Source organism: Parasteatoda tepidariorum, chromosome 6 (assembly GCF_043381705.1).
Source record: "Parasteatoda tepidariorum isolate YZ-2023 chromosome 6, CAS_Ptep_4.0, whole genome shotgun sequence".
NCBI lineage: Eukaryota > Metazoa > Arthropoda > Arachnida > Araneae > Theridiidae > Parasteatoda > Parasteatoda tepidariorum.
This window is the reverse complement of record NC_092209.1, coordinates 30,186,236-30,207,344: the sequence shown is the minus strand read 5'-3', so window position 1 is coordinate 30,207,344 and position 21,109 is coordinate 30,186,236. Positions and strand designations below refer to the sequence as shown.

Genomic DNA, 21,109 nt, shown 5'->3' with positions numbered 1-21,109 from the left:
CCAATATATTATTAGTATTTATAGACAGACGTGTAAAGTAGACTATCCTCTACTAGAAGAAAAATAAATATCTGATTTTAAATATTATTATATTAGTTATTAACAATTTTTGACAGTCGTGCACTTGTTACAATTGTCCCCACTAACGGGGTCAATTGTAACAGTTCATAAATTCAACTAAAACATAGTTAATTATACATATTATCATAGTTGTGATATATTTTTTTATTGATCAAAATAGTAGTGATATTTTAGGAGTAAAAATAATAATGAACAGACCTAAAGGGTTAAACTTTTAACTTTAAGGGGTTAAAAGTTTTAATTTATGCTGTGAAAGGTGACAAATAAAATAATGCACATGCAACATAATATAAATGCTATAGGAAACTATTGGTGGTTCTTAAAGAGTTAAGTAATGGTTTGTAAACATAAGATTATTTATTTTCAACTGTTACAATCGTCCCTTTACTTATTGTTACAATTGTCCCCAAGACGCCATTTCAGCTTCATTTGTTAAAAACAATGCTAATTAATTAGCAAAACTAATCTTTTTTTTATTGAAATGTTAATTAAGGTGTCCACTTACATATTCGGTTACTAATTTTTATTTGTTTAACCAAAATTACTTTGTTATAATATAGTATTCTAATACCAAAAAAAGTACTTGCGTGGCGTGAAAATATCTTTTGCGATGTAACTCTTTCAAAAGTACATAAAAATGGTTGCCATCAGGGGTGTACATGTAGATTTGTTAAATGCACCTTGTGCGCCACCTAGGAACCAAATCTAGAACCCGACACTCGTAATTTTTGCTCTGTTACAATCGTACCATGTTACAATTGACCCCACTCTCCCCTAATGTTTTTAAACGTTATACACGTTTTTATACGAAAATAATAAAGAGAAAGCTGGAATCGTTTTAACGATTCCAGCTTTCTCTTTATTATTTTCGTATGCAACTAATAAAATTTCGATAAAAAAAAATTAGTCTATGTCACCTGATCGTCTTATGAACCAAGTAAAGATCTTTATGGTGGAATCACAGAAAAAAAGCATGAGGATAAAAGTTCTGGAAGAAAAAGCCCGAAAAAAAGCCCCTCCTAATCTATTATATAAATTTAATCGCCCGGTTGGATTCACGCCGTCATCTAATTTGATTCGAATAGGTATTTAATTGCATTAAATTCTGGCACTACGGCCCGAATTGAATCAACTGTTAAATTCCTATAATAACCAATTGGGTTCCTTTTTTTCGCTTTTTTTGTACTTATTTTCCGGGCTTTTTCTTCCAAAATGCTTTTTATTTATATATTTACCTTTTTTTTTGTCTTGATATCTTGGTACTCTCTGCTCAAAAAAAGGCAATTAAGTACATTGAGCCAATAATAATAAAAAATAAATGAATAAAAATATCACATTGAATAGCATTTACTTATGTGAGTGGATTTTCACGTACTTAGTGCCAATCTTAAAAGTTTAAAAAAGCATCACAGAGGCTGATTAATTAGTGTTAGTTATTTATGTAGCAAACAGATACTTTCCACGAAAAAGCATCCTTTCCCCCCTCAAATTTGAAAACTTGAAAATTCAAAAACTTGAGAGCATTACTTAATGTTAAATTCACTTATTGCATATCTCGAAATATCCCAGAAACTTTTTAAGTGAACCGAAAAGTTGCTTGCACGCAATTATAAAACACGCTTGTCTAAAAATAATTTCATCCAAAAAATTTTTTTTTTGCTTTTTATTAAATAATAGTCAAAAAACGTTTTGAATTTTAAGGTACGGAAATTTACTCACCATTCCAAAGTACGTAATTTTAAATGACAAAATTTAAATGAAATCAACCGAATACCTACTAAAAGAAGAAAATTTAAATATAAGATTTTTTAGAAATTTTAAAGCTCAGAAAGTGTTCGACCAATTGTTTTCAATTTTTATAATTCTTCTTTTAAAGTTACATATTTTTTTAAATTTTGTCATTTTAAAATTATGAAGGAATTATGAAGCAAGAATTTTGTATACCCTACAAATAAAAATGCTTTCGACTTTTATTAAGTTTAATAATAAAAATAATAATTTCTAAATCATTTATATAAAGGAATTCAGTAATTATGAGCAAAAAGTTTTAAAATTGCTTTCTTGTACCTGAAATACGACAAAATGCGCAAAAAATGAAATTAATATTAAGAAACCTAAAAGTTTTGACAGCTCTCCTGGCTATATTATCGGTACCCTATTTTTCAGATTGCGGCTATGGTCCATATTTCTATGATTATACCTAAGTTTATTGCGGAAAAGTTCAAATTTGTTCGGAACTTAATTTAGTTCTAATTAACTAGCATATTTGAGGTCTACACTTTTAGCGATATTAGGTTTGACTTCTGGTTCATGAAAATCCGACCATTGAAAAAAAAAGTTATTTAGGGTTATATTTATTTATTTATCGTTTAAAGTAGTTTTACTAATTGTGTAACAAAACTAAGACTTTTTTTTGCCTCTTTCAATAATTGTCGGAGGGGGGAATTAAATTTTATCCTACTCAATATAAAAAAACGCGAAACATCTCCTATCATTTTTTTTTTTAATTATTACACTTTATCGGCCAATACTTTTTAATTCTTATTCCTTGAAGGATTAAATTTGAAGTTTCTTTTATTCCTTTGAAAAATGTTTACAGTGGATTCTCAATTAAATTACGCCATTTTGCATTTTAATACTACCATCTAAAGCAGGGATGGGGAAACTACGGCCCGCGGGCCAACTGTGGCCCGCCGGAAGGTTTTATCCAGCCCGCGGATGGAATTTTAACTTGCTGATCTGTGGCGAATATAAACAATATACATCCATTTTTAACTTTCTCTATTTTTGTTCTACAAAATAATAAATTGATGGAGGCTAGCACAGACAGCTTCAATTGGTGAAATGAGCAGAAGTTCTTTATAGAATAGCCGTAGATTGGTGCCATCTGAAGCAATTGTTTCTGAATATGCCAAAAATTGAGTTTTACAAATCATTACCAAAAGCTAGTTTCCCAAATATTTCAAGGCTAGAAAATCAGGGCTATGTTTGCTTCCTTTTATTTATGTGTGAACAAGTGTTTTCATCTACAAACCTGAGAAAAAATCATTTCAGAAGTAGTTACCTAGAAGTAGTTTACCCTTGTTCCTTAAAATAAGTACATCTCACTTGGAACCTTAATATAAGGAACTTTTAAAAATGAAATCGCAATTTCATTCATCTCATTAAATATTTACATTGAAAATTGCATATAGTAATTTTTTTTTATTTTAGATGTTTTTATTTAGCCCACCAAAAAATTTTTTCTTCGATTTTTGGCCCTCGACCAGAAAAGTTTGCCCATCCCTGATCTAAAGCATTACGAAAAACCATTATCTCCAAAAAAGCATTGCTATAAGTTATCTTGCTAGCTGAATCTTATCTGAACTGAATGTGACATCTCACGTTATTAACCCCTTCCGGACAGGAGGAAGGGTTTAATTTCTTTCCCAGGCCCATACTCTCTTGAGTATACGTATTAAATAGTACTTATACGTACTAATACGCGATGTAATACGTGATAACCGAATTAAAATCACGTCAGTATTATCTTGGGCCGCTGGAGTCAGAAAGACTGGTTTCAAATATGATCTTGTGGGACTTGAAGGGAGAATCGCTGAAGGGATTGATGGTACTGAATATTGGTCGAGCATTTCAATGTGAATTAATATTATACTGCGAAAACTTTTAAGATGTTTTAACGCATTTTGTCAATACATAATGTATTTTTTAAAAGCTCCCTGGTATAGCTAAATACAGTATAGAGTCAGTATGCTGTATAGGAGTTTTTGATAGAAATGATTTCAGCCTAGCGTTCATTGTCAATAATCTGTTTCTCACACTCAGTAAAAAAAAAAAAAAATTCTTTATACTTACGTCAAAAAATCGTAAAATTATTCAATCAAAAAAAGTTAAACCCATGGAATGAATTGACTGGCTTTAAAATAATTTCGATAAATATTCTTTTCAACAATCATAAAAGATACTTTAAAATTCGCATGCATATGTCATCGGCAAATGCCGACATCAAAGACGATGCCTGGCGTTTTAAAGCTAAGCATGAAATATGAGAATTATAATGCACGTTACGTAAGCATTTCATGCAATGACAAATGCGATGAAAGATGAGAAGTTTAGATACTTTCTTCAGGCATTGTGTACAATGACAAATACTTATTAGGAAAAGTATGGAGCATGAGAATTTTTATACACTTTATTTAGGCATCGAATACAATGGCAAATACTTTTTAGGCGATGTAGGAGATTTGAGAATTATTATACTTTACTTAGGCAATGTTTGCAATGACAAGTTCTCTTAAAGCAAAGCATGATAGCATGGTGTGGTGAATGTAAATCACTGAGAAAAAAACAGCGTATTATTTATTTTTTTTAAAAATTTTTTTTAACAAAAATATCGCCGAGTTAACAGTTCCTCCCCCCAAATTTTTTTTATTAAATCAATTATTTTATGAAACGCAAATTTTAATTCAATTTGAAAATTGGATAATTATAAATAATATCCGATTAGGAATAACACCATTTTTAATAATATTGAGTAAATGTTTTCCAAAGAAATTGAATACATTTTTTATTTTAAGGTAATTTTTTTATTGTTTTTTGAGTTTCTTCTTTCGAATGAAGGACATTTTTTAAAAATTTTTATTTCTCAAGCATCTTAGCATTTTCAATTAATAAATTCCAGTGGTCGTGGAAAATAATGTTCTGCGGAAGTTGGACACGTGCCTCTAAATTCTTTTCTAAAACGTATGGTATGCATCCCTGCAGTTCAATATCCTCTCATATCTGCAGAGAAGTTTTTCTTCCATTCTTAAAAAAAAAAAAAAAAAAGAAGAAAAAAGAGAGAAGGTGTGTAGTACAGGAAAGCGAATTTGCAGATAACATAACGATGAAGATACATTGCTGCGTCGAATCATAGACGAATTAACCAGAAGATTTTAATTAAAAATGTATACCTCCTTATAATGCTAAATAAAGCGGTTTTTCTTTTTTTTTTTTTCTTCCTCATGGCGCATCTTTCATCAGTGAAAAAAATGTCCCGTACAAAATAGCACTGAGAAAAGAAAATCCGAAGAAAAAAAAGAACACTGTGAAAAAGACACAACAATTACTATATACTAATTAAATTACTGATTTGATTCGGGGCGTTGAACACGAATTTATGTAATTGAATGTTTATTCGAGTGCAATTAGGTACTTCGTAAAAAATTATACAAAATACAATGTTTAATATGAAGTTTGCGGAAACAAACTTTTAATAGCAATTCTAAGTTATGTATGAATTTTCTGTATAATTTGCTATGTAAAATACACCAAAAAAAAAAAAAAAATTGACCACCCTGAATAACTCTTGACCTAATGTTCGGATCTTCACATTCTAGGACTCAATCTTAATAGATCGAGGTGGTGACTTCAAATATCGTAATTAATAAGTAAATTTTAATAAATATTTATTATTTTTATTTAATAATGGTTGAAAAAGTTTTGAATTGTAAGGCATATTTTTTTTGTCGAATTTTAAAATATAATTTTACATAGCAAAATACAAAATTTGAGTTTCAGACTTTTTTGAAATTTGAGTATCTGACTTTTTGGAAATTCCATGCTAAAATTATATAATTTGCCATGAAAAAAAATATATTATTTAAAATGATGCAAAAAAATTGTATATCTTACAATTTTTTTCACTCAAATTTTTTCGACAAAAATTAAATAAAAAATAAAAATAATAAATTTCGATAAAAAAATAATAAATAATTACTGAAAGTTATTTTTTGTAGGAACTATCTTTGAAAAAAGGAATTTTATAATTGGGTGCAAATATTTTTCATTTCGTTAAAAAAGTTTTCGAGACATAGCGAAATACGCAAAAAGTAAAATTAACATATGGGGACCAAACGCTCTCCTGACCAAACTATTGGAATCGTATTTCCCAGATTGCAGCTACTTCCTATATTTTGAGGGTCAGAAATCGAATTCGTTAAAAAAAAGTTATGTTTATTGAGAGAAAACACAATTTTGTGTCTGATTTCGTAACTTAAAATATCGTCCACACTAGTTAATTAGTCTATTTGAGGTCACCCCTTCAAGTCATTAAGTTTGAGTCCTAGAGCGGGAAGATCCGATCATTAGATCAAAAGTTATTCCTGGTGGTCCTTTTTTTTTTTTGGCTCACTGTACGTAGCAGTTGACTCATATTGACAGTTAGAATGTTGATCTCACAGATTCGTGAGTTTGATCCTGACGATTGAACCACGGAAAAATAAACCAATAAGACAAGCCCAAAAAAGCACGAAAAAAATCACAGGAAAAGAAGTCATGTTATTAATTGTAATAAGAATTTAACGTCTAATTAAATCGAATTCGTTAAAAAAAAAGTTATGTTTATTGAGAGAAAACACAATTTTGTGTCTGATTTCGTAACTTAAAATATCGTCCACACTAGTTAATTAGTCTATTTGAGGTCACCCCCTCAAGTCATTAAGATTGAGTCCTAGAGCGGGAAGATCCGATCATTAGATCAAAAGTTATTCCTGGTTGTCCTTTTTTTTTTGGCTCACTGTACGTAGCAGTTGACTCATATTGATGGTTAGAACGTTGATCTCACAGATTCGTGAGTTCGATCCTGACGATTGAACCACGGAAAAATAAACCAATAAGACAAGCCCAAAAAAACACGAAAAAAATCACAGGAAAAGAAGTCATGTTATTAATTGTAATAAGAATTTAACGTCTAATTAAATCGAATTCGTTAAAAAAAAAGTTATGTTTATTGAGAGAAAACACAATTTTGTGTCTGATTTCGTAACTTAAAATATTGTCCACACTAGTTAATTAGTCTATTTGAGGTCACCCCCTCAAGTCATTAAGATTGAGTCCTAGAGCGGGAAGATCCGATCATTAGATCAAAAGTTATCCCTGGTGGTCCTTTTTTTTTTGGCTCACTGTACGTAGCAGTTGACTCATATTGATGGTTAGAACGTTGATCTCACTGATTCTTGAGTTCGATCCTGACGATTGAACTACGGAAAAATAAACCAATTAGACAATCACGAAGAAATCACGTTATTAATTGTAATTAGAATTTATCGTCTAATTCTATTCGGGCCGTTGAATTCGCACTTAATGTAATTGAATAATTATTCTAATATAATTAGATATTTTACAAAATATTCATCACGATACAAAGTTTAATTGGAAATTCACTATAAGGGAACGTTTAATACTACATATTTTTAATTGTAAATACATTTATATAATGCATAATAATGTCACAGAGCATGCATAATGATATCACATGCTTAATGACGTCACTCTCAGAGGGCTACATTTTTGAGAAATTAAAAATATTAACAAATAGGATTTAATATTTCAATTTAATTCAGTGTTTAAAAAATTAACTAGCTTAAAAGTATTATTTGTATATTATTATTCTATTACACTGCAATAAGTGGAGTTATTGAAATTTAGAAAAAAAATTTGGGACTGATCAAATCAATCTGCCAAATAGTATGAAGTTTGGAACAAAAGTGTCCACAAGTGGGCTCTAATAGGGGCAAGTCACCATAGCTATAATTAGAAGGAATATTTACTTTTAAATATTTAATTTCAATTTTGTAGCTTAAAAACTGTATATTACAACTTGAGAATTGCTTTAATTATTTAAGGAGTCATTTTTTAATATTTGGAGAGGGATACTTTTCAAAATTTTTCGTGGGGGATATTTTAAATTTAATGGTGAAATTGATAATGAAAGCAATTTCTAACTAGTGGTTTAGTTTAAAGAAAATGAGAATTTCTACGGGTAGTGGATTAAATTTCCAAAATCTTTTTTCATGGGGGATACTTTATAAATATTTTTAGTGGGAATTATTCTTTTTATCCTAGTTCGTTATATCTTCAATTAAAAATTTACGTAACAAGAGAAATACATTTAAAACCAGTGCATTGGTTGAATTACAACATCAGTTCTAATTTATGTTTTTAGAAAGGATACTTTTTAAAAACTCTTTTGGTAGAATTATTAATTTATTATATCATTATTACGTTCGAAAAAGATGGAGTTCTCAAAGAAATCTAAGTTTTTACGCAACAAATCCCTCTTTTTTTTCCCTTTCTTCTTGTAAATGCAGTGCTAACAAATCTACTTTCAAAGAAGATAGAATTGATCCATTTTGATGATATATATGAAAAGTGATTACGAACCAAAACAATTCAATTTTTATAAGAGAAATGAATTTTTCGGTGTTAGTTTACAAACAATTAGAAAGTAATGCACACATTGGTGACGTAAGAGGAAGAGTTAAAAGCAAAACAAAAATACCTGTGGATTTTGAAAAGTTTTGCATGAATTTCTATGTTGATGGATTTTATTATTTGTTTTTGTGAATTTTGAACCACTTCACTTTAAAATTAATTCTCTTATTTCCCGATTATTTTAGAATTTTATTTACTGTTAACAGCAATTGTAACAATTTGTTTTGAGGTTAGAGAAGCTTAACCTTAGAAAAAAAAAAAAAAAAAAAAAAAAAAAAAAAAAAAAAAAAAAAAAAAAACAGCTTCCGTCATATGCATTCTTAATCGTAATAGGAAAACGGCAGTGGAAAAACAGCCCGAAAAAAAAGCAATAAAGCATCAGGAAAAAAATCGTAAAATAAAACATCGAGCCTTAATTAATTAAATAATATAAATGAATTAAAATTTTTTTAACAAATTGAATATTTGATTGTCAATTTGACTTGTCAAACGAATATTGATAAGTATTAAAATATTGTATTTAAATTAGTTAATACACAAGGGTTACTTTGAAGTTAGCGAGAGAGATCATTTCATACACTTCATACTTTTTAACAATTTTATTTCCTACTCTTATATAAGCTATAAAAAAATTTCTTATACCAATAATTACACTTATAGCTGATATGATAATTATATAATCAAATATGATACAATTATACTAATAAGATAATCAGATAAAAAAATATTTTTTAAGAAAGTGGTTTTAAAAAAAAATTATTATTATTCTTTTTTTAATAATGAAATGTTTAATAATTTTTTTAATATTTTTGACTTATTATAAGATTAACACCCTGAGAGGATATTGGTAATTACTATATATTGTAGTAGATAAAATATAGCATTTTAAAAATTTATTTCCGCATACTACAATTTAATCCTTGAATATTAACTAATTTTGTTAAAAAATATATAGTTGCGTTTTAATACATACATTAAATTTGGGTTCAACGACCTGAATGGAATGGGTTGTTAAATTTAAATAATTTTTAAAGAAAATAACACTTTTCCACCATTTTGTGTGTCGGTTTTCTATTGTGATCTTAAAGGTCTTTATTTTTATTATTATTTTTTTTTTAGCGTTTTTGTTCTATGATTCTCTTTTACGAAATTAATTTTGTCTCGAGAAAATTATTTTTAACAAAATATTTTCCTATCATTGAATCTAATTGAGATAGATCAGATTTAGCTAAAAAAAATTGTTGTTGTTATAACAAAGTTGTATGGAGTGCTTTGAAAGTTTAAAGAAAAGGGGTTCAGTTCAGGTGCTGTGCACGTTCTCAGACTGGAATCAAAATTATGTTGTGCAATTGGACGTGGCGTAAAAGAGCTTTATATACTTTATAAAAGGCTACATTATCAATTCAAGCCTTTTAATACTTACCGACATTGATGAAATTCGTAAGATTAGGCATATTGCTTAAGTTTCTCTCAGACAGATAAGAGGTTTTGCTTTCTTCATCTAAACTACAAAATTTATAACAAAACAATTTCATTATTTATTAAGTAACTAAATAATATTTTCACTATATTTTATCCAAAGAAAAACGTCTTTTTAAACCTAGTTAATAAATTTTATAAATGTTAGTATGCAGGGGGGATCCTAACTGATATCACATTCTTTTTCATTATTTTTTATCCCCTCTTCCCCTTTGTCACGAAAGTATTAAATTTCACTATTCCACCAACATTATTATGGATGGTCTTTACTTGTCAAATTTTTCAAAGCTTAAATTTTAAAAATAAGTATAACATGATATTCGATAGCTAGGTTTAATAAAGCACAGTTCACTGAGTAAAATGCAATAAAAAACATTAAAAAATATTAATTATTATTTTTAAATAAAGAAAGCAATTAGCTTCATATAATTCTCCGTAGGTTGGTTCGACTTAAAAAAGGTCTGTAATCACTAATGAGTCATATTTCCAGCAGCGAAGCATTATTATCATTTTTAAATTTGTGTTTTATTGAAATCTGTGAAATGTTTTTTATAACCAAGTAATCATATTTTCTATCAGGGTTTGAAGTATTTATCCGGTAGCAAAATTTACGGAGTAAATTTGTTGCACCAAGTTCAAATTTGTCTGCTACCCCGATGCAATAGTACAAAGATTATGTTTGTAAAAATTGAGCTTAATCTAATAGATATATCTCAAAATTTGCAGGGATGTTTAAAAACTAAACTTACAATTTAAAAAGTATGCATAAAATAATCCCTAAATTTTATTTTAATGAGCAATGATATTGAAAGAAAAAGATGAAATAAATTCTTACATTGTATAAATATGTAATAAACTAAAAAAAAGTTTAAGTCTTTTTTATTATTTTTATTTTGCAGTATTCTCTCAACTAAGCTTTATAATTTTGATAGACAAAAAAATCTTAGATATGCTTTATTTCCCTATTTTTCTTAATCTGAGATAAAAAGTAATCCGCAGATGCTCTGTTAATCTACAGCTGCTATTATAATCTGCAGTTCCCGCTGGCGCGATGGTGAGTTCCTACTACCGAGGGTATTTTTAACGTTTTACCAAAGTTTAAAATTATTTACAACTTTAAAATTTAGATACTAAGTTCAACAGAAAACTATTCATTGAATAAAATGAAATAAAAAATATATATATTAAAAAATAAGTAGTTTCTAAATAAGTAACTAAATTACTGCCGTAAGTTAGGAGGAAGTCGAATCTGTTTCCTGTTTAAATGAGATCGTTAAAGATAATTTTTATCAAATTAGTTAATAACAATAATAATTATAATTTCTGAAAAAGCTATTTTACAACAACTCTCTTAGAGGGGCCGCAGTCACTAACGGGTTAAATTCTAATTTTATATCAAACAAACAGAACACTATTATTTCTACTTTTTTAATTTATATATATATATATATATATATACAATTTTTTGGAATCTTTGATTACGATATATTAGTAAATTTGAACTTATATTTATTACAATGTTTGTTAATTCATTCTTCTAATAGAAAATTAAGGAAAAAGTGAGATAAAAATTATTTGTGACAATAAATGACACCCAGAAATGTGATAATTTTTATTGTCACAAAATTTTTTTATTGTAGGCCTCTCAGACCTTATTGTATTCCCCTTATTATAGGCCTTACAGACCTTATGTTAAATCAGGCACTGCTTATAGTATTTTTATACCTTGATGTTTTAGTTATAATATGATTAGATGTACTCAGTTATATCCAAAATGCGAGCAATGGACCTAATCATAAGGAACTGCAGCTTGCCGACCAATCCCCGGCCGGCCGCTCATGTCGGCATACATCAAAGCTCACGATCGGGAGTGTGCCGGGAGGAACTGATATCCTCCCTTCCGCCCCGTCACCACTACCCCTCACCCTTCCCTTAACAACAACGACGCGAAAAAGTGTAAGAAGGAAAAAAATACATTTCGTATAAAAAATGTATATAAATAAATAAATGAAAACAGGTTTTTTGATGGGCATGAGAGTTCGGCGGGATCCTTTGAAGAGGCCTTTTGTGGTACCGGCAGGCCTCGGCCAAATAGAAAAATGGCCCGTATTACATGGAGAGAGAGAGGAAAAAAAAGAAACTTTCAACTGTTCGGACCTTTTTATTTTCTGCTCCTTTTTTCTTTGCACATTCATTGACTATAGTAATTTCCACTTACGAGTTTTGTTATTATTTTTATTAATTTTTTTTTCTTAAGTCCTAATCGGTGATAACATTGACACTGGCAACGAAGTGTTTTTGTGGAGTACTTTTCTCTCTTTTTTTTTCGAGAACAAAGAACAATCCGTGTTATTACAACTTAATTTTTTTTCTTCTTTCTTTCTCTGTTTTGTGCAAATAAGCAGTGTGTTGTTTAAGAGTGTTTAGCTCTCTATTATGGTCAGTTTTTTCTTTTTCTTTTTGCGAATATCATCGATGAACTAGTGTGAAGGACCTCGCACTCCTAAAATGACGGTGGTAAAATGGGTTCGAAATGCCATCGATTTACGTAATAGATAAATAAATACAGGGTATTCGAAAACTACGCCCACTAGTCAGTTTCAAACGCCTTATCAAAATAAATTCTATTTTGCAATTTAATGATTTAATATCCGGTTGATGATTGAAACTTTAATGATTTTAGTAAGAATGAATATATATATATAATCAAAATGTAGAGGAAACATGGAAAAAATTACAGAACAATAAAAAAAGGAGGAAAAAGAAAAATAATAATAAAAATAACAAAAAACTGGAAGAAAAATCCGAAAAAGAAAAAAAAAATTATAAAAATCCGGAAAATAAAAGATATAATCTTTTTATCAGCTCACACGATTATATCCGCAAAAATTTTAATTAATTTTTTTCGTGTTTTTTTTGTATTTATTTATTATGCTATATATACACCGAAGAGCCATTACATTATGACCATCCTCCATCTATAACAATGGGTTCGCCCAGGTTTTCATGGTTTTTCACCCAGGAACAATGTTTTCATGGGGCACATTAGGATCCATAATCCTCATAGATCAATCCCTGACGTCTGTAAGCTACTTGAACATAGTTGCAGACCAGGTTCACCCATTCATGCAACAGTTTTTCCTGTGGGGGATGGTGTTTACCAACAGGATAATACACCATGTCATAAGGTTCGAATCGTCATGGATTGGTTCGAGGAACATTCTAGTGACTTTCAAGTCATGTCTTGCCCCCCAAATTCACCTGAGCTTAAACCAATAGAGCACTTGTGGTCCTACTTGGAAAACCAAATTCGTGCTGCCACGCTTATCCCATCGCAATGTGATGGAATTGCAGGACCAGTTGGTGAGCGCTTGGTACCAGATACCTCAGACTACCTATCAGCACCTTGTGGAATCAATGCCACGGCGGGTGCTAGCAGTTTTGAGGGCTAAAGGTGGTCCTACATGTTATTAGCAGGGTGGTCATAACGCAATGGCTCTTCGGTGTATATATATATATATATATATAGTTGTGCAAAATATCTCTAAATAACAATATGGTTCATTTTTAAAGATTCATTAAGTATGGTGAAAATTTTAATTGAGTTATGTAACTCAAGAAGTTTTGATTTTAATTTTTAGAGAACAGTTTTGAGTCAAGGAAACAACTGTGAGGTCAGGCATATCAAAACATAAATAGGAAGAAAAAAAAATCCTTTTATTTATTTACAGTTAGTGCTTTTCATTGATTGGAAATGAAATAAATGTACACATCATCAAATTAACTTCTTTACATTGCTTTGAACTTAAAAAAGAGTACCTTTTTATTTATATTATGCAGCAACAATTTTTTAAAATAACTAAATTTTTCTCTTTCCATAATTTTTAGCTATTACATTCGAGAGTCCAGAAGCAGCAAAAGATGGATTATTTTCTTAGAAGGTAAAATTTCATGCCTTAAAACTAGAAATTATCGAATACTTATCTATTTACTAACCATAAATTGTGTTCAACATTAGAGACCAAACGTCGAATTTTCGATAGTTTTTTTTACTGTTTTTTGTAAACTGCTATAAAAATTGTTTTATGAATAAAAATTCCAAAGGCTGGGAGAACTAAAGTATAAGAAACCTAAACGAGATAACTATTTATTCGGTGGTATCGGCTAAAAAGCTCAAGAGAACTGTAAATTAAAAAATACTATTTTTTTTTTTAAAGTTTAATTTCTCAGAATTTTTTTGGCTGATTTCAATCAAATTTTGGATCTTATTATTTAGAAATTATAGTAATATCGAACATTAAAAAAAAAGGTTTTAAAATATTATAAGAGTTTAAAATGACGTAAAATTTTTTATTCATTACTGCTCAAAATTCTTGCGATCATTAGAAAATTAAACAATAATAAAAATTACTAAAAGAAAAAAAAGAGTAGACTTTTGCATTTTTTACATAAGTATCTTTAGAAGAATGAGTTTTATATTTCTGAGCAAAGATATTAAGAAATATGTATAAAATAAAATAAACCTTAGGGGCATAAACTTTCATTCAATCTCTTGACTGAATTTTGTTTTTCAGATTGCAATTATCCCCCTTCATTGATGATGAAAAATCTGAATTCGTCAAAAAAAATAGTATTTATTCAGATTAATCAAATTTAATCTGCACTAAATAATTTCGTTGTTTAATTTTTACACCTTAAGAAGACACTTTACTACGAGTGCAACTTTTCATGGCAAATTCTATTTCACCTCCAATGGATTATATATATATATACAAATAAATAAAAATAAAATATTTTAGAACTCCTTCCTCACTACGTAATCCTGCCATAATTAGTTAGCAATTATGATAGCGTGGGAAAAAAATGTCAGCTTTTGTAACTATGTACATGGTTTACCCAGAGGTAAAAAAACTACAATATTTTTGCAGTGTACTACAACTACTTTGTTACAAATGTAGTTGAATACAACTACAACTTACTTTTTTTTAAAAATGTAGTAACGACAAACTACTTTGGAATTATAGCAACTACTTTAAGGAGGAAAACTAATTTACGCCTATGTTCAATATGGTTGTGAATTAAAAAAAAAAAAAAAATAGGCTTGCATTAAATATAAGGGAATAATTAAGAAATATTTATTCATGTTTATATGAGCCAGTGTTTCTTTTTATTCCAAACCTTTTTTTATCTTTCTTTTGAATTTGTTCATTTAACCTTCAACTTTATGCATTTTTCGACAGCGAATATTTAATTTAAGAAATGCGAAATAATCAAATACTTGCAATTTTTAAACTGTTTAATTCTCTTTTATTAACTCGAAAAAATTAAGTACGTCAAAAAAAAAAAAAAAAACGTTCTCGTCTTTTTAAATCACATCAATGTTTCACGAGCGTGCATTCGCATGTGACATTAATGATAAGTGATTTTTCATAATGGCTAGTTTGAATATTAGTTGAACGTGATTTTAAATACTTAATTTCTGTTAACGCTCAGCAACAGCCAGAGTCATTTTCATTGCATCTATTAATGGACACGCGAAGATTTGTACCCATCAAATTCGTAAAATTAGTAGCGCTAAAACCGTGTTTCTTTTCATTTAGATAAGAAACGTAAATTAGAGTTAAAAGTAGTTGCCAGGAATCGCTTCAAACTACTGTTTTTTTTTTTTTTTTTTTTGTATCACATTACTTACAACACCATTTTTTTAAAAAAACAAAAGTTGCACACTACAGTACAAACTACGAAAAAAAGTAGCGATCTCTATTTGTAGTGCGTTTCATCCGACCACTGGGTTTACCGTAGATTTACTTTTTGTATACTTTAAACTAAATATATATGTGCAAAAGAATTTGCGATGAAGGGTTTCTTGCATGGTATAGCGTCCTCTGAAAGCATTAAGATTGTATGAGAGTGGAAAATCCGATGATTAAATCATAAGTGGAGATATTCCAATTATCGCATTGTACCATGCGAAAATATTCATAAACTAGTATGTAATATTAGCTCCGGAATTAAACTTTATGCCTTAGGTAATAAATAAAACAAAACTCTTAAAATATAAGTGTCTTATGGTTCTTTCATGAAACTGATATTGTGTCAATTAGGTGGATGGTACTGTTTCGATGAAAAGAGCTGCAACAACAGATGGACCAGAAGTAGAAATCTAATGTCCTCTTCACTGTGGCCAGATACAAGGAGTGGTAAGACAGTAAGGCCATCGATATGACTTATTTCCTTTCATTTTAAATTCTAATATATAAATGAAATTCAGCGATATTATTACATAAGAATATAGTATCTTTTCATGAACACTGTTTATCAATATTTTGTGGTCGGTCTCTGAGGTGTATCATGGGTACAGGGTTCTCGAGAAAATTTCCTTCTCCGTCTAAATTGAGGTAGTGTCCCCTTATTCAGTTCTGCTGCCATCTATCCGTGGGGTTCTGAGCTAAGGCGTACTTCTACCCTTTACGTTGCTCTCTTGTCAAACGAAAGACGCACCTTCCTGACTTAATTCGCAAAATGCCAATGGCTGTCGTGCTTAGTTTCTTAAAGTGTCATTAGAAACATCAACGTATTTTTGAATCTATTTGGCTTCTGACTATTCAAAAATAGATAAATAAAATAAAATAAATAATTATTGAATTGGTTCGCAAATGAAAAGCATATAGAACTAATATGAATCTTCGCTGACACTTTACATTAACAAAAATAAAGTTTTTAATTAGTACATTTTGCTTCAAAGGCCTCAAAAATAGGCACACAGGGATTCCAGCTTCAAAGATATTTATAAAATAGAGATATAAAGAATGAAAAAAGAGAGAAAATAAAAAATTGAGATTCTAAGATTTATGAATTTAATTTTTTAAATTTTTTTTTCATAATTTGTATTTTTTTTCCTCTTTGAAATATTTTTACCCGTTTTTTGTCTCTATCTATATAAAATGTATGTATGCTTTTGAAATAAAATAAAAAGAAAAAACATTCGTTTTGCATACATTACCTTCGCTGTATAAAATAAATTTAATTTTCAGCAAATTTTTCATGTATAAATAACTTTATGAATTTATTTTGTTTTACTTACAATTTGAATAATCCACGAACTATTTACTTTTTGAACACTTTTTTTAAATTCAAAAGATTTAAATTTTTTGACACTCTCTAACTTTGCATTTTTTATTATATCTATTTTTTTAAAATTAAAATAAGTTTCTAATTAAAGTTATGAAGTGGTTTGATAAATAAGTTTCGAATCAAAGTTATGAAGTGGTTTTCACAGAATTGCTATTTTTCTTTTTATATATACGACACGCAGATTTGAGATACATAAGGTCTAGGTCGCACATTCGACCCATTTCAAATATGCACATTCTATCTCAGGAGTATCAAAGAATTTTTAAATTTTAGAGGGAAAAAAATCAAGCTTAGGCATTATATTGTTTTTATTAAATGCTTCATATAGCACTTTTAATGAATATAATTTTTAATGTATTGCAGTTGGTGGTATTATGTCTCCTGATCCAGAAGAGAATCCTTATTGGTGGGATGCCAATCAAATGTAAGTGATTATTTGTCACTGTATAAAACTCTAATATAACTTCTTTTTTTTTAGGAAAAAAATATATATACAAACTAAAGGACGTAATACCGAGGGAGAAACTTTTTATGGCAAATTCTGTCTCATCTTCATTGGAATTTTAAAATGTAACTCTTATCGGACCAATGTCACATACAACCGGCTAGCTTTTTACTTCATTAGTCAAATACTACTGACAGCAAAAACCATTTTATTATTTTTATCACATTTATTGTTGTCATATTTGCAATTTATTTAATTTTTTCTTATCCATGTAACGCAAATGCTGGTTAGTTCTATCAAAATTACAAGGTTGCGGAGATGAACATTATTAAACCCAAAATTAGATTGGTTTTTCAACGAAGGTTAATAACAGAAAATTAATTTTATTGTAATTAATTATAAATTATTAAAATAATACCTAGTACGAAAAAAAAAACATGAAATACTTCGGGGCCGTTAAGTGTTAAAGTTAAGAGAAAGATGAGTTCAGGTATGACTTAGAGTAAAATATGACGTTACAAATGCTAAAAAAATATTTTATAAATTTCAAAATACAAACAAACTATTGCTGGATTACATTCCGACTGTGTAATCCTGCCATACTTTGTTTGCGTTTTGGTATTTTTGAAAATATTTTTTCAGTCTTCGAAATTTCATGGTTTACCTGACGGTTTTTTATACATTAAATTAATGTGGGTAAAAGAGAATTCGTCATTAAGGGCTTCTGCCGCAGTAAAGCGTCCTCTTAACAAGTCTCTTTCCAACGTTAATTAATTGTACCGCCAGGAGTGTGTGGAATTTAAAAAATGGTTATTTAATTTTCGCGAATAAACTGACGATGGTACTTATCGCTAAAGATGCGAAATAAAAGCTTCACTTTGTTAGAATATATAAATTAGCATTTCATAACGTTTAGAAATTTTGCATTGCTTTTCTTCTAAAATTCAATAAAACTATGCGATTAATTATTTTTGAGGGATAATTTAATACAAGATAGTCCAAAATTTGATCAACAAATTGATAATTTACCATAGAACATAGTGTCTTAAATCATGTTCAGAGGGGGAAAATATCGAATAACCCATACAAGTTTCGGCATCACGTTTTAAAACAACTGCAAAAGGTACTTCCAAATTGGTTTCAGCAAAAAGGATTTATTTGATTAATTATTATAAATAATGTTCGCAGTGCTGTTCATTGACGTCATTATACAGTCTGCAATGACGTAAAAGCATTTCTCAGATGTGTTCGAAGATGCTAACATGTGCTTTTGATGTTTGTCGTGGCGAGGACAATTCGATCGAGATCCTTGCAATCGGTGTCTCGAGCCAAATCCAGTTCTTTGGATCATTTCATCGAGTTGATTCCGTACTTTAAGGGCATAATATGCATGGGGCATCATGCAAAAAACTACTTCGCTACACTCCTCCCGGCACACTTTGCCGCAATTGAGGATAGGCCTGTAGCAAAAAGGAGCAAGGTGTTTTCAGCGATTTAAACTCCCTCAATGTGGTTTTGGGACCGCATGTTCTATGTAAATTTTCATTCTATTATCTATTGAATGTATTATTCCTTCATTTTGAATTTGTCTGTAGAATTTTCGAACTTCTTGTATAAAATATTTACTGATTCGGATAATGCTGAAAAGTTATTTTTAGAGCAAAAAGTAAATTGCGGGAACATAATTTTTATTGGAATTATTGTTACATACGGGAGAAAAAAAATTATAATTGTACTAAAATATAAAAAAAAAGTTTAAATATAAAATATGTTTAAAAAAAACTCTTATACAAATGGTTAAGAAAATGCCTCAGAGAAATCCTTCAGGTTAAATTCTCTTTCACTTCCATAAGTGTCCCGCAGTGGACTGATCGTTTAGACACGGTTCCCAGCGAAGTCAAGCATCACTGGCTACAGTCAGTGTGCAGGTGGGTGACCACTTGGATCAGTCTATGTAGGGACAGAGGGTGAGCGGTATTGGTCCTCGCTAAACTGTTCTACCGTAAAGTGCTCGACTTCGCGTGCAGGTCGTTGGGCTACTGAAGCAGGGGTGCCACCCCTTCTGCAGAGGATCAAAATTGTGATGGCATGTCTTCGGATCATCCTCAGGGATGTTTCCCAGAATGTCGTCAATAGCCCATTGTGCAGCTCTAGTGCGATGTAAATGAACTACAAAAACATTTCCATAAATAATTTAAAATTTCGGAAAAGTGAATTTAAGTAAACCTAGTGAAGTTTCAAACTAAACCATCAAGTTTCAAATGTTGCAAATTTTTTTTCAAAATGCAAACAAACCAATGCAAGGCAATTACGAAGTGGGGAAGATATCCTAAAATAATTTGTTTGCATTTTGATAAAATTTTTCAGCAATTGAAACTTGATCGTTTACTCAAGATTTACATGAACTTTATTTTCTCTAAATTTTAAAATACAGTGAATTCGCGATAACTCGAATCTGATAGCACTGACGAAAAACTTCGACATATCGGAAGTTCGACTTACCGTTAGTTTCGGTCTTTCAAAATATTGTCGGATTATTTAATTAATGCTTATTAATTACAAATCTTCTAAATGCTTACAATATTTAAGATCATTTTTTTGACAAGCCATTTACGATAAGACTGTTTGAAGAACTTTATGGTATCCTGGTCCATCGACTGCAACTTTGCTGTTGTGTTTGGCGGGAGAAACTGCAAAGTTACTGCTTTCAAATTAGGTGGATCACTATGCGCTGTGCATTTATCCATAAAGAGTATCACTTTTCTTTTTTTAGCGAAGAATTTCCGATCCAATTTTCTTACATAGTCTTCAAATAAAACTGATGTCATCCAAAACTTTTTGTTAGACTTGTAATCCAAAGGATAAGTTTTTACATTCTTGAAACATCGGAGATTTCGGCAATTTCTCTGTCCCAGACGCATTTCCTTCAACTAGGACAGTCAAACGTTCCTTGCTCATTTTACCCCCTGAGCAGTTTTCATCTTTAAACATCATAGTCTTATTTGGAAGACATTTAAAAAATAACCTATTTCATCAATATTGAAAACATTAAAAGATCCACACAAAAAATCGAGTTAAAGGGAGTAAAATTCGAGTAATCGAGAATAATTAACATGAAATTGAAGATAAAAGGGTCGGGACCCCTTAAAAAAATCGAGTTATAGTAATATTCGAGTTATCGTACTTCGAGTTATAGCGAATTGACTGTACTATTAGAAGGGAAACAGAATTTTTCCTGAAAAATTTCTCCAGTAGTATACCGTCCTCTAAATGAATTGGATAGGAAAACCAATTTTTTCACAACAATGTTATCTTCTGAATATCTGATTTTTTTTTTCAATGGTTACTCTTGCATAAATCTCTCAGCTGACATTTCTAAAATATCTGGGACATGGCTAAAACTATTATTTTTCTTTCAGTTTCTTGCCTTATTGTTCAAGTGATTCTTGGAGTGGTGCATACTATTCAACCAAAAAGGGTAAAGAGATATTGTTTCAAAACTTGTTCTAAAATGCATTTTTTTTAAAAGTACTGTGAAAACATTTCTAAAAATAGTTTTTATTTATATATTTTCAAGAAATACAATTCAGTCATTAATACAAAGAAATGTACTATCGATTTTCCTATTATGCATATTAAAATAGATTCTTATTAAACAACAATGAATTCATTATACAAAACCGTACAAATAAAATTAATCATTATTTTTTTCTCTTT

The 21,109-nt window shown here is 29.6% G+C and overlaps 1 protein-coding gene across 7 annotated transcripts in view; it reads left to right on the top strand.

Annotated features, from left to right (window-relative positions):
- LOC107447606 (palmitoleoyl-protein carboxylesterase notum) overlaps positions 1-21,109 on the top strand; it is a 61,473-nt gene that overhangs the window by 21,511 nt on the left and 18,853 nt on the right. For 6 of the 7 annotated variants that reach the window (XM_016062670.3, XM_071182181.1, XM_016062823.3 and 3 more), the window contains exons 3-6: positions 13,702-13,754; positions 15,918-16,013; positions 17,311-17,371; positions 20,812-20,870. In XM_016062670.3, the coding sequence (XP_015918156.1) occupies positions 13,702-13,754; positions 15,918-16,013; positions 17,311-17,371; positions 20,812-20,870 (269 nt within the window). Of the gene's footprint in view, positions 1-12,157; positions 12,253-13,701; positions 13,755-15,917; positions 16,014-17,310; positions 17,372-20,811; positions 20,871-21,109 lie in introns of those variants that run through there. The other variant, XM_043054524.2, reaches the window with a different exon arrangement.